Source organism: Schistocerca gregaria, chromosome 6 (genome assembly GCF_023897955.1).
Source record: "Schistocerca gregaria isolate iqSchGreg1 chromosome 6, iqSchGreg1.2, whole genome shotgun sequence".
NCBI classification, from domain to species: Eukaryota; Metazoa; Arthropoda; class Insecta; order Orthoptera; family Acrididae; genus Schistocerca; species Schistocerca gregaria.
The window spans coordinates 524,393,826-524,408,213 of record NC_064925.1 but is presented as its reverse complement, the minus strand read 5'-3'; the positions used below and the strand labels follow the sequence as shown (position 1 = coordinate 524,408,213).

Here is a 14,388-nt window from a genome sequence, read left to right as displayed (position 1 = left end):
CTCCACTTGCAGGTACAACATGTTGGACAGTTCCATGAATGTTGTAACCTGTATTCATTCAGTCCTTTCTATCAAAGTGCATTTTTAAAGTACTGAATTGGCAAAGTTCTGTTAGTTTTGGGCAGGAGAATAGTGTCCATCAAGGAAGTATTTTAAATATTACTCACTTTTGGTTATCACAAACAGTATAACATCTACAGTAAAGAATCCTTATTTGTGGATGATTTTGCAGTTTGACATGTCAGAGACGTGGGGTTTAAATGTGGAAATTGTTACAAAACTGAGATTCTCTCATTGAGCAATGGAGATAGTCTGATGGGAATTACAGAAAAACAAATGGATCATGGGAAAATTGGAGTAGAAGATGTAAATTGGGTTGTAATTAAAATGAAATTACATTGGGCGAGACATTTAGCGAGACAGGTGGCAGGTAGATCGATCAAAAAAAGGTCTCTCATGGATTAAAAATGGTAAGAAAGTGATGTAATTGAAGTTGAGCAGATGGAGACTGTAAGGCATGGAAAAATTTAGGGAAGACTTCTGTCCAGCAATGTCTTTATCAGTCTTTGGTCGCCTGTTTTTTTGCACGACAGGGAGAGTGATATACAAGTACCTATATCGCTCTATCACACTTTCCAAGATAATTGTAAGGGGCAACTGATGGAGTGGCCTGTCAGAAACTGGAAAATTATTAAACACAAGAGATGCTCTTGGGTGCTCATTTGTGGAACTGTCTGCTGGGATCTTAAGATAGGCTTGATGGGTAAGGACACTGCCATAAGGGGGATTGTGCCATACACTGATGACCTTCTAGTAGTGGTCTCTACGAACTTAAGAGCTGCTCTAGACAATAAAGCGTGTGGTGTGCTGGAGCAGGTGAGGAAATGGTGTGAAAGTAACAGACAATGTATGTGCACAAAACCATCTACATTCTGCTTGAAGGTATATTATCAACAAACAGAAGTCAAACATTTGAGTCAGGGAATACCTCCATAGCTAGAAAAGACCTACATATACTGTGGAGTATGTGTAAGGCTTAGTTACAGTCACATAATAGGAATGCATAATGCTTCCAAAATAATGCTCATAATAATAAGTATAGAAACTAGTAATTTCATTCTACCACCATCCACCATGAAGACACACTACAGTGCCATACAGTGGTAGTGAGTTCTGGAGCCAGCACTTGAGTGAGTGCACCGACTCTGCCTTGAGTGAGATAGAATATTTGTGCATGGCAGGCGGGAGGGTGTTCGGAACTGTTCAGTGGATATACTCAGTAGATGTCACAGTTATGTGAAGTGCTCCTTCATAGTGTCTAAAACAAAATCAAAAATCCTGTACAATACTGGAGCTAGGCTTACCAATGAAGTTGAGTTAAAAACCTGCCGAAGGATAGTTACTTGGCAGTCATTGCTACAATACTGGTAAGACAACGCTTGATGCTGCTCTCGAACATTCAGGGCAGGTTGAAAATGCGCCATGTAATTCCAATTTGGGACATGGTGTATCTTGTGGCAGGTCACATTTCGTATACCATTCATCTTGAATGACTCACGCTCAGTGAGAGAGGAGATGGAGGAACTTCAGAAATCATTGTTTTCCACAGTGCATCATTTAACACCTTTAGACAGAATATTCTATTAACATCAGCTCTGTACACATTTATAAAAGACCTAAAAAAGGCATATAATTAGCAATTTTAAGAATAAAATCACAGACTCTTCATAGAATATAAGGAAAGGTGTCACCGTGTACTTCCCAGTATGCTGGTTGTGCAAAACAGGGTGTAAGAACTCACAGTGAATATGAGTGAAGTGATCATTGACAGTACTATGCATGTGGAGCTCATACCTTCTTTTTCAGATGTCCACATCATTGGGCAACACTTGCACCCAAACACCACTGTTAGTGTATCTGGTGCACGTCACGGTTAGATAATTATAGATTTGTGTTATAATTTAGTACAGCATGTATAAGACACTGTGCAAAATTCAGTTGCAATTTTACAAAACAACATAATGTTCCATAGTTAGTACTAACAACAGCCATGAAAATGGAACAAAGGCTCTGGATCTTGAGAGCATTAGCCACACTTGCAAGATGGCATATAAATGGTAACATTTATACAATACAAACAAACAACTGTTTAGACTGACAACATCAAGCAATGGAAAGTACAGGTTGGAATATCAACAATATTGTGAAAAGAATAGGTTGCTACTCACAGTAAAGATGATAAATTAAGTTGCAGACAGGGTGTTACCCAAGAGCTTTCAGCCAAAGCCTTCTTCAGAAAAGAAAATGCGCACACAAGCAAGCACACATCATGCACATACGACCACTGTCTCCGTCTGCTGTGGTCAGAGCATAACTGTTGTGTTGAACGAAAGCAGGGCAAGGGTGGAGCGAAGAGAAGGATGCTGTATGGCGGGGCATGAAGAAACTAGATGACAGCAGTTCAAGGCTGCCAGATGCAGTGTTGGGAGGCTGACGTGGGGGTTTGTTGAGAATGGGGGGGGGGGGGGGGGGGGGGGGGGGCTAGAGAGGAGAGGGGCAGGGAAAGGGAAAAGACTGGTGGCTGCATTGACAAAGAGCTGTGCACAGTGAGGATGAAGGGATGTGAAGTGTAGACTGACATATATTCTAACGTCACAACCCCAGCTGCTGGGATGGGGCTTACATGTATCTCTCCTCTCTTGCTATCTTCTAAGTGTCCTGAATTTATCTTTAGTTGACAGTTCTTCAGAACTGTATTAGTCTAAATGCTAAGTTGTGTCACTGCAGCTAGTTTGTTACTTCCTGCTTTCCATTTAAAAAAGGTGGGAAGACCAGGGTAGAATTTTTAGCCTAATTTTTTATTGACTTAGAGAGTCTATTTTCAAGATTCATTCAAATAGTGTCTTATAAATGTTAAAATATGTTACGACCAATATGTACGAGGATTTGATGGATCAGAGCACTCGAATGCAACCAAGGTAATACTGTAATAGTTACCAATGTAACAGGGGCCCTGTTAGTTTCATATACTGTCACAGAGGACATTAGTATTGATTAGATTAGATTAGATCAGTTTTCGTTTCATAGATTCGTTTTAAGGAGATCCTCGTGGATGTGGAACATGTCACCTTTTATTTTTTTTTTATTTTTTTAAGCTGAAATAACAATACTAATAGTATAAATATATACAACACATAATTTGTTTCTATTAAAAAATTCGTCAATGGAGTAGAAGGAGTTGGCCACTAGTAAGTCTTTCATGCTCCTTTTAAACTGATCTCTATTTGTAACTAAATTTTTTATGTTTGCTGGCAAATTATTGAAGATGAGTGTTCCTGAGTAGTGGACCCCTTTTTGAACTAAAGTAAGTGCTTTTAAGTCCTTGTGCAGATCATTTTTGTTCCTGGTATTGTATGTATGAACTGAGCTGTTTGTTGGAAAAAGAGATATATTATTTAGGACAAATTTCATTAAGGAGTAAATATACTGAGAGGCAGTAGTTAGTATACCCAGTTCTTTGAAGAGGTTTGTACAAGATGACCATGAGTTTACTCCACAAATAATACGTACTACACGCTTTTGGACTCTGAAAACTTTTGTTTGACTTGACGAGTTACCCCAAAATATTATACCATATGACATTATGGAATGAAAGTAGGCAAAGTATGCAAGCTTTTTCATTTTTATGTCACCTATGTCAGCTAACACTCTAATTGCAAATACAGATTTGTTAAGGCGTTTCTGCAGTTCTGTGGTGTGCTCCTCCCAACTGAATTTATTATCAAGTTGTAATCCCAGGAATTTAAGACTGTCAACCTCTTCTATCTGCTCTTCTTCGTACTTTATGCATATGCTGGGTGGAAAGCTCTTACAGGTTCTGAATTGCATATAGTGAGTCTTTTCGAAGTTTAATGTCAGTGAGTTGGCTTTAAACCATTTATTAATATCCATGAAAATATCATTAGCAGATCTTTCTAGAACTACACTCGACATACTATTTATTGAAATACTTGTGTCATCTGAAAACAAAACGAGCTCTGCTTCTGGCAGTGTAACTGATGAGAGATCATTAATGTACACAAGAAAAAGCAATGGCCCTAAGATGGATCCTAGTGGGACACCACATGTAATCTCTTCCTATTCTGATGATGACTGACGACTTAATTCACTAGTCCATTGCACTGACACCTTTTGTTTCCTGTTAGCGAGGTATGACTTGAACCATTTTGCAGCAGTGCCCGTCACACCATAGAATTCTAATTTATTTAAAAGGATGTTGTGGTTCACACAATCAAATGTCTTTGACACTCGACATACTATTTATTGCAATACTCGTGTCATCTGCAAACAAAATGAGCTCTGCTTTTGGCAGTGTAACTGATGAGAGATCATTAATGTACACAAGAAAAAGCAGTGGCCCTAAGATGGATCCTTGTAGGACACCACATGTAATTTCTTCCCATTCTGATGATGACTGATGACTTAATTCACTGGTCCCTGCACTGACACCCTTTGTTTCCTGTTAGCGAGGTATGACTTGAACCATTTTGCAGCACTGCCCGTGACACCATAGAATTCTAATTTATTTAAAAGGATGTTGTGGTTTACACAATTGAATGCCTTTGACAAATCACAGAAAATACCTGCTGCTTGTAACTTGTTATTTAATGTATTAAGTACATTTTCACTGTAGGTGTAAATAGCCTTTTCGATATCAGAACCCTTCAGAAATCCAAACTGTGTTCTTGATAATGTTATTTGTGGTCAGATGGTTGAGAAGCTGCTTGTACATTACTTTTTTTCTAAAATTTTTGAGAATGCTGGCAAAAGTGAAATCGGTCTGTAGTTTGATGGCATCTCTTTATCCCCTTTCTTGAATAGAGGCTTAACATCTGCATATTTCAGCCAGTCAGGAAATTTCCCAGTTATAATTGACTGGTTACACAAGTAACTTAGAATTGTACTAAACTCACAAGAACATGCCTTAATTAACTTTGTTGATATTTCATTGTAACCACCCACTAGAATGCTTTGTTTTTAAAGATTTTATTATGGAAGTTATTTCTTTTGGTGATGTGAGTGACATATTCATGTCCCTAAAGCTATTTGTAAAGGCTAGTTTCAGATATTCAAGGGCATTATTTACTGATCCTGACAATCCCATTCTATCAGTAACAGATATAAAGTACTTGTTAAATAGATTTGCCACACTATGCCCATCGGTTACTAATGTGTCATCTACCCTTAGTGCTATTTGCAACTGTTCCTTTCTGGTTCTACCAGTCTCCTCTTTCACTATATCCCATATTGTTTTTATTTTGTTCCCTGACATTGCTATCTTCTTCTCGTAGTGTATTTGTTTGGATGCCTGAATTACTTTTTTTTAAATATTTTACAGTATTCCTAGTATTTAGCTAAATCATCAGCATTGGAGCTATTCTTGGTCGAGAGATACATTTTCCTTTTTGTCTTGCAGGAAATCTTTATTCCTTGGGTGATCCATGGTTTTATTATAGACTTCTGTTTAATTTGAGTAACTTTTAGAGGAAAACGGTTTTCAAACATGGCCGTGACATTGTTCATGAATGTATTATATTTTTCATTCATGTCATGAGCACTATAAACATCTTTCCAGTTGATATCTTTGAGCAGTTTTCTAAAACACTCAATTTTTGGTTGATTGAATACTCTCCTGTACTCAGATTTAGCAGTCTTGATAATCTGCTTAGAATTTACATCTAAAACAAGGAGCTGCATGTCATGATCTGATAGTCCATTTATTACAGGTTTTATGATATGATTTTGTTCCTTTGATTTGTCTATAAAAATGTTATCAATGGCTGTCCTTGAGGATTTAGTGATCCTAGTTGGAAAGTTTACAGTGTGAGTTAGATTGAAAGACAACATTCCTAACTGCAGTAAATGTTTACTGGAAGATTGAATTAGAAAATCTGTATTAAAGTCACCAGCAATCAAAATTTGTTTGTTTCTTACTGTTAATTAACCCAAAAGAGCTTCTAGATGATTTATGAATAGATTATAATTTCCTGCAGGTGCTCGGTAAATAGTTACTATTATAGAGGATCTGTTATGGAACTCTACTTCTGTTGCACATGCTTCTAGATGCTGCTCTAAACAGAATTTATTAATGTCAATGTTCTTGAATTTATGGCAGTTTTTAATAAATGTGGCAACTCCTCCTCCCTCCATATCTACTCTGCAGAAGTAGGAAGCTAGCTTAAATCCTGAAATGTCTAACATATCTATACCTGTGGTATTGATTGAAATACTATTCTCAACAAGATTTCCCTCTGTAACATGATTCATCTATGGCAAACATTTGAAAGTGCATGCTTGTCTCCCTCCCTCCCTCTCTCTTTTTTTTCCCATTTGGTGTTTTTTCTACTGTAGTACATAGGACTCTTGGAACATATTGTGATTTCGATTTTTGGTGCTACTATTAAAAAAAAAAAAAAAAAAAAACACGCATGTATTACTTTAGACAATATCGTCAGTTTCAAAGCAGTTTTTGAAATTTAATTCTAGGTTCAAAATAGTGGCGTTCAGAGCTCCCAACAAATGCCCTCGCACTCTGCAAAGGCCTTTCATTTATGTCATGTAGTGTCCTCTGGGTTAAAGTTTTTTTTATTTAAAAAAAATACAGAGTACAGTCTTAAAGAGTGTACAATAAAGGTCTAAAGTCTCTGAATGTTGGTTCCAGAATAGCCCCTTAAAACAATGAGAATATTCAGCACTGTGATTGTTCATAGGGACAGGAAAAAATCAGTTTTATTTTTTTACTGATTTTGGTGTTGTTATAATGGCTTAGTTTTCAATGATGAACTTTATTTTTGTTGTATTCCATTGTTTTGGGGTGCAGTCTTTCGTTGAAAATCAACATATACTTATCAATTACATTTTATTTCTTGACATCACACAACTTACTTCGTTCCATTATTAGGGGAAAAAAGCTACAGACCTTCTAAATTACCCAATTAAAGAACAGATAACTCTGTATCCAAACAATGTTGAAAGTTCTTTTTTAAAAAAATCACATAGCGTCATATTTCTTTTTGGAGACAATATGCAATCAACATTCTTATATAGTGTGAAACGTGCCGCTTGGAGTCCATACTTTAACACAGAAGCCGAACTGCTTTCAGTACTACAGCAGATACTTTTTGCTTGCATCAAAAGTTAATATTCCATTAATTGCAGAAGGACTTTGCATCCCTTCAGAATATCTACACAGCAGATACTTGTCATTCCGGATATACATAACTGGCTCATTGAAATGGATGCTGATTTGCATATACCTGTGGCCATAATAGTTGGCAGCCATACTTCACTGTTACCTTCACCTCTGTCTGAAGTATTCTTCATAATGGTTTGAAACATTCGCTAGTTTCATCATTAAAAATTCCTTTTCCCACAACAATGAATATATCTTGAAACTGTTTTAACTTGGAATAGGATAAAGTTAACACATTTATCATATCTCCTGGCACTTTTGTACCAGAAACAATGTAGATCTTTAATGCTGCTCATTAATTAAACTACACATAATTAAAAAAAAAGACATAAAATGAAATATGGCACTGCAGCTTCACAAGTATGCAAATCAACATGGAACCTGCTTGGTTTGCTTCCCTCAACGAACCAGAACACAGGGAACATGATGTCCACGCAAATGCGTATCTGGCAGTAGAACAGATCACTGACAACCTTTATCATAAAATTTATTCAATTATTTCTACTGTTTTGAAAAATGAAATCTGATGACAATTTGATCTGTAACACATCCCAAGTGACCTGATAGAAGCAAAACAAGGAGATGCTATATTGATTTACATATTTGCCAAGCTTAAGTGCTGTATTTGGGTGTTTCGAAAATATGCAGTTTAATTGATGTACTGCATTAAAGAGCTCTCCAAAACATAGTTTATCCTGTGATTAGGAAATATGACTTCGGCAGATAAAACTGTTACCAGCTGACATCAGATCTAGGTGTCAATTTTTAAACAGGTAATGAATCGTCATTTTAATGTTACATTTTACATGAGGAGTAAACTGCTACCTTATGATTTACAAGATTTGTGTGCAGGAAAAAGAAAAATGCCAAATTTCAAGAAAAATGCCAAATTTCATGGTATTTAAAAAAAACTCCATATTTTACATTACTTCTCATGTTATCATTTGTGTGAAATTTTCTTGTCCCTACTTATTAACACTTTAAACTCCAGTTGCATAGAAGAATTTTGGGTCCAGAAAACCAGCTGTTTACACCATTATTAAAAATGGTACCATTACATATGTGCTAAGCTTCAGTGTTTATTTTCATATGTATTTATTTTAGTTGGAAATTTTAAAATAATGTTGACAAAGCAGACCTATCCTTAAGAGTGAGGTGAGATATTGAGCAGTTTAACAGGTAGTTGTTTTTTGCATGCAAAAGTCTGAAGTATTCTGACATGCAGAGAAGCATCAAGGCAATAACAGTTTGTTTCCTTCCTTCTTGTTTTCCCAGTAAATTGTCTCGACTTCTCCAAACAAGCCTTGGAAACCTGTGTTGGATGCTGCTTTGTCATGAGTGTTATCAATAAAAAAGACAATATTCAAGCATTTACAGCAGCAGTACCTGTAGCAACAGTATCAGTGATGAAAAATTGTAGCAGACTGCAGGTTACCCAAATATCAATTTTCTTCAGACTGTCCCCTTTCAGATATTTCTCACTCCAATACAGAATCATTGAATTCTTCCTATTGAGCTTCCAAAATTTCATTCTCACTCAACAAGCGTGAAATATTTGTAACAGAATTACAGCAAACTGCAAAACGTGACTAGTACACGCATGACAACAGTAGCACACATTGCCTCCATCAAGCAGCTCTTACATATGCTCCTGTTTCTTTCAAAATAATTCTGGAAATTGACAGTAGAAGGTAACGCCTCTCAAGTGACACATAACAAGACGTAAATACATTTTTATCAGACAAAATGAGCCCAGTTTTTGAGCAACAGGCGCCTCACATGTTGAAATAAATGTGACCTGAGCTATACTTGGGTACAGTCTTTTGAACACAGAGTTGTGGCCCGAGTTATGCTCAAGCTTGGTTGCCAAAGTGTTAAACAACAGTGAGTGTCTTGTAGCTCTCTCAAGGACTACAGAGAAACTGCAAGTACCAGTCAAGTGCTAGCAGCCTTGTTGTATTAAGGAATTCCCTTTTCAGCGAATAGATTTCAAGAATCTGTTGGAACATCTTTATGGTAATAAATATTTTCCTGCTGTAGCCGTATTGTGTCCTCAGTGTAATAACATCCCAACCATTATTATATTGCAGGTTGGACACAAGTCTCCACTTGAGGGAAATGTATTGGTTCAACTGTCGTCAGAGTTAAGTTTGACTGTGACAGAACGTGGTTTTTTAACAATGTTTGAAGATATATCTGGATTTGGGGCATGGCATCGAAGATGGTGTCTTTTGAAAGGTGCAACTCTGTGTTACTGGAAGTATCCTGATGATGAAGGAAAAAAGGTATCATATTGATCCATTATCTGTATCCTAGAATCTGCAATTAAATACTGTAACTCATAACTAATTTTTGGCAGAGTTTCTGTGAACTGTGTATTTATTTTCAAGGAGCCAATTGGTTGGATAGATCTTAAAGCTTGTTCAACAGAGAGTGTTGGCCTAGTTTCAAGAGATATTTGTGCACGGCCTAACACCTTCCTTTTGGAAACAACACGCCCACCAAAGCCCGATGATGTGGAAAGCCTCATACTAGTTCGCTCTAAAAACCGTACTACAATAAGGTAAATTGTTTAAATTAATGCAGATTTTCAGCCTTTGTCTTTTCTCTTTAAGGTGTAAGGGTGCATTCTCTATTTGGATAAGTAAAGCTTACAAATTATATATATATATAAAACAGAAAGAAACTTCCACATGGGAAAAATATATTAAAAACAAAGATTCCGAGACTTACCAAGCGGGAAAGCGCCGGCAGATAGGCACATGAACAAAACACACAAACACACACACAGAATTACGAGCTTTCGCAACTGGCAGTTGCTTCGTCAGGAAAGAGGGAAGGAGAGGGAAAAATGAAAGGATGTGGGTTTTAAGGGAGAGGGTAAGGAGTCATTCCAATCCCGGGAGCGGAAAGACTTCCCTTAGGGGAAAAAAAGGACAGGTGTACACTCGCGCGCACACACACACACATATCCATCCGCACATACACAGACACAAGCAGACATATTTAAAGGCAAAGAGTTAAGGGCAGAGATGTCAGTCGAGGCGGAAGTACAGAGGCAAAGAAGTTGTTGAAAGACAGGTGAGGTATGAGCGGCGGCAACTTGAAATTAGCGGAGGTTGAGGCCTGGCGGATATCGAGAAGAGAGGATATACTGAAGGGCGAGTTCCCCTCTCCGGAGTTCGGATAGGTTGGTGTTGGTGGGAAGTATCCAGATAACTCAGACGGTGTAACACTGTGCCAAGATGTGCTGGCCGTGCATCAAGGCATGTTTAGCCACAGGGTGATCCTCATTACCAACAAACACTGTCTGCCTGTGTCCATTCATGCGAATGGACAGTTTGTTGCTGGTCATTCCCACATAGAAAGCATCACAGTGCAGGCAGGTCAGTTGGTAAATCACGTGGGTGCTTTCACATGTGGCTCTCCCTTTGATCGTGTACACCTTCCGGGTTACAGGACTGGAGTAGGTGGTGGTGGGAGGGTGCATAGGACAGGTTTTACACCGGGGGCGGTTGCAAGGGTAGGAGCCAGAGGGTAGGGGAGGTGGTTTGGGGATTTCATAGGGATGAGCCAAGAGGTTACGAAGGTTAGGTGGACGGCGGAAAGACACTCTTGGTGGAGTGGGGAGGATTTCATGAAGGATGGATCTCATTTCGGGGCAGGATTTTAGAAAGTCGTATCCCTGCTGGAGAGCCACATTCAAGGTCTGATCCAGTCCCGGGAAGTATTCTGTTACAAGTGGGGCACTTTTGGGGTTCTTCTGTGAGAGGTTCTGGGTTTGAGGGGATGAGGAAGTGGCTCTGGTTATCTGCTTCTGTACCAGGTTGGGAGGGTAGTTGCGGGATGCGAAAGCTGTTTTCAGGTTGTTGGTGTAATGGTCGAGGGATTCAGGACTGGAGCAGATTCGTTTGCCACGAAGGCCTAGGCTGTAGGGAAGGGACCGTTTGATATGGAATGGGTGGCAGCTGTCATAATGGAGGTACTGTTGCTTGTTGGTGGGTTTGATGTGGACGGATGTGTGCAGCTGGCCATTGGACAGATGGAGGTCAACATCTAGGAAAGTGGCATGGGATTTGGAGTAGGACCAGGTGAATCTGATGGAACCAAAGGAGTTGAGGTTGGAGAGGAAATTCTGGAGTTGTTCTTCACTGTGAGTCCAGATCATGAAGATGTCATCAATAAATCTGTACCAAACTTTGGGTTGGCAGGCTTGGGTAACCAAGAAGGCTTCCTCTAAGCGACCCATAAATAGGTTGGCATACGAGGGGGCCATCCTGGTACCCATGGCTGTTCCCTTTAATTGTTGGTATGTCTGGCCTTCAAAAGTGAAGAAGTTGTGGGTCAGGATGAAGCTGGCTAAGGTGACGAGGAAAGAGGTTTTAGGTAGGGTGGCAGGTGATCGGCGTGAAAGGAAGTGCTCCATTGCAGCGAGGCCCTGGACGTGTGGGATATTTGTGTATAGGGAAGTGGCATCAATGGTTACCAGGATGGTTTCTGGGGGTAACAGACTGGGTACGGATTCCAGGCGTTCGAGAAAGTGGTTGGTGTCTTTGATGAAGGATGGGAGACTGCATGTAATGGGTTGAAGGTGTTGATCTACGTAGGCAGAGATACGTTCTGTGGGGGCTTGGTAACCAGCTACAATGGGGCGGCCAGGATGTTTGGGTTTGTGAATTTTAGGAAGTAGGTAGAAGGTAGGAGTGCGAGGTGACGGTGGGGTGAGGAGTTTGATGGAGTCAGGTGAAAGGTTTTGTAGGGGGCCTAAGGTTCTGAGGATTCCTTGAAGCTCCGCCTGGACATCAGGAATGGGATTACTTCGGCAAACTTTGTATGTAGAGTTGTCTGAAAGCTGACGCAGTCCCTCAGCCACATACTCCCGATGATCACGTACCACAGTCGTGGAACCCTTGTCAGCCGGACTGTGGTACTTGATCATCGGGAGTATGTGGCTGAGGGACTGCGTCAGCTTTCAGACAACTCTACATACACAGTTTGCCGAAGTAATCCCATTCCTGATGTCCAGGCGGAGCTTCAAGGAATCCTCGGAACCTTAGGCCCCCTACAAAACCTTTCACCTGACTCCATCAAACTCCTCACCCCACCGTCACCTCGCACTCCTACCTTCTACCTACTTCCTAAAATTCACAAACCCAAACATCCTGGCCGCCCCATTGTAGCTGGTTACCAAGCCCCCACAGAACGTATCTCTGCCTACGTAGATCAACACCTTCAACCCATTACATGCAGTCTCCCATCCTTCATCAAAGACACCAACCACTTTCTCGAACGCCTGGAATCCGTACCCAGTCTGTTACCCCCAGAAACCATCCTGGTAACCATTGATGCCACTTCACTATACACAAATATCCCGCACGTCCAGGGCCTCGCTGCAATGGAGCACTTCCTTTCACGCCGATCACCTGCCACCCTACCTAAAACCTCTTTCCTCGTCACCTTAGCCAGCTTCATCCTGACCCACAACTTCTTCACTTTTGAAGGCCAGACATACCAACAATTAAAGGGAACAGCCATGGGTACCAGGATGGCCCCCTCGTATGCCAACCTATTTATGGGTCGCTTAGAGGAAGCCTTCTTGGTTACCCAAGCCTGCCAACCCAAAGTTTGGTACAGATTTATTGATGACATCTTCATGATCTGGACTCACAGTGAAGAACAACTCCAGAATTTCCTCTCCAACCTCAACTCCTTTGGTTCCATCAGATTCACCTGGTCCTACTCCAAATCCCATGCCACTTTCCTAGATGTTGACCTCCATCTGTCCAATGGCCAGCTGCACACATCCGTCCACATCAAACCCACCAACAAGCAACAGTACCTCCATTATGACAGCTGCCACCCATTCCATATCAAACGGTCCCTTCCCTACAGCCTAGGCCTTCGTGGCAAACGAATCTGCTCCAGTCCTGAATCCCTCGACCATTACACCAACAACCTGAAAACAGCTTTCGCATCCCGCAACTACCCTCCCAACCTGGTACAGAAGCAGATAACCAGAGCCACTTCCTCATCCCCTCAAACCCAGAACCCCAAAAGTGCCCCACTTGTAACAGAATACTTCCCGGGACTGGATCAGACCTTGAATGTGGCTCTCCAGCAGGGATACGACTTCCTAAAATCCTGCCCCGAAATGAGATCCATCCTTCATGAAATCCTCCCCACTCCACCAAGAGTGTCTTTCCGCCGTCTACCTAACCTTCGTAACCTCTTGGCTCATCCCTATGAAATCTCCAAACCACCTCCCCTACCCTCTGGCTCCTACCCTTGCAACCGCCCCCGGTGTAAAACCTGTCCTATGCACCCTCCCACCACCACCTACTCCAGTCCTGTAACCCGGAAGGTGTACACGATCAAAGGGAGAGCCACATGTGAAAGCACCCACGTGATTTACCAACTGACCTGCCTGCACTGTGATGCTTTCTATGTGGGAATGACCAGCAACAAACTGTCCATTCGCATGAATGGACACAGGCAGACAGTGTTTGTTGGTAATGAGGATCACCCTGTGGCTAAACATGCCTTGATGCACGGCCAGCACATCTTGGCACAGTGTTACACCGTCCGAGTTATCTGGATACTTCCCACCAACACCAACCTATCCGAACTCCGGAGATGGGAACTCGCCCTTCAGTATATCCTCTCTTCTCGATATCCGCCAGGCCTCAACCTCCGCTAATTTCAAGTTGCCGCCGCTCATACCTCACCTGTCTTTCAACAACTTCTTTGCCTCTGTACTTCCGCCTCGACTGACATCTCTGCCCTTAACTCTTTGCCTTTAAATATGTCTGCTTGTGTCTGTGTATGTGCGGATGGATATGTGTGTGTGTGTGCGCGCGAGTGTACACCTGTCCTTTTTTTCCCCTAAGGGAAGTCTTTCCGCTCCCGGGATTGGAATGACTCCTTACCCTCTCCCTTAAAACCCACATCCTTTCATTTTTCCCTCTGCTTCCCTCTTTCCTGACGAAGCAACTGCCAGTTGCGAAAGCTCGTAATTCTGTGTGTGTGTGTGTGTGTGTTTTGTTCATGTGCCTGTCTGCCGGCGCTTTCCCGCTTGGTAAGTCTTGGAATCTTTGTTTTTAATATATTTTTCCCATGTGGAAGTTTCTTTCTATTAT

At 40.8% G+C, this 14,388-nt stretch overlaps 1 protein-coding gene across 6 annotated transcripts in view; it reads left to right on the top strand.

The window, feature by feature from the left end:
- Nucleotides 1-14,388, top strand: part of LOC126278524 (anillin-like) — a 137,588-nt gene that overhangs the window by 121,677 nt on the left and 1,523 nt on the right. For all 6 annotated transcript variants that reach the window (XM_049978697.1, XM_049978698.1, XM_049978695.1 and 3 more), the window contains 2 exons: nucleotides 9,343-9,537; nucleotides 9,643-9,815. In XM_049978697.1, the coding sequence (XP_049834654.1) occupies nucleotides 9,343-9,537; nucleotides 9,643-9,815 (368 nt within the window). The remainder of the gene's footprint in view (nucleotides 1-9,342; nucleotides 9,538-9,642; nucleotides 9,816-14,388) is intronic.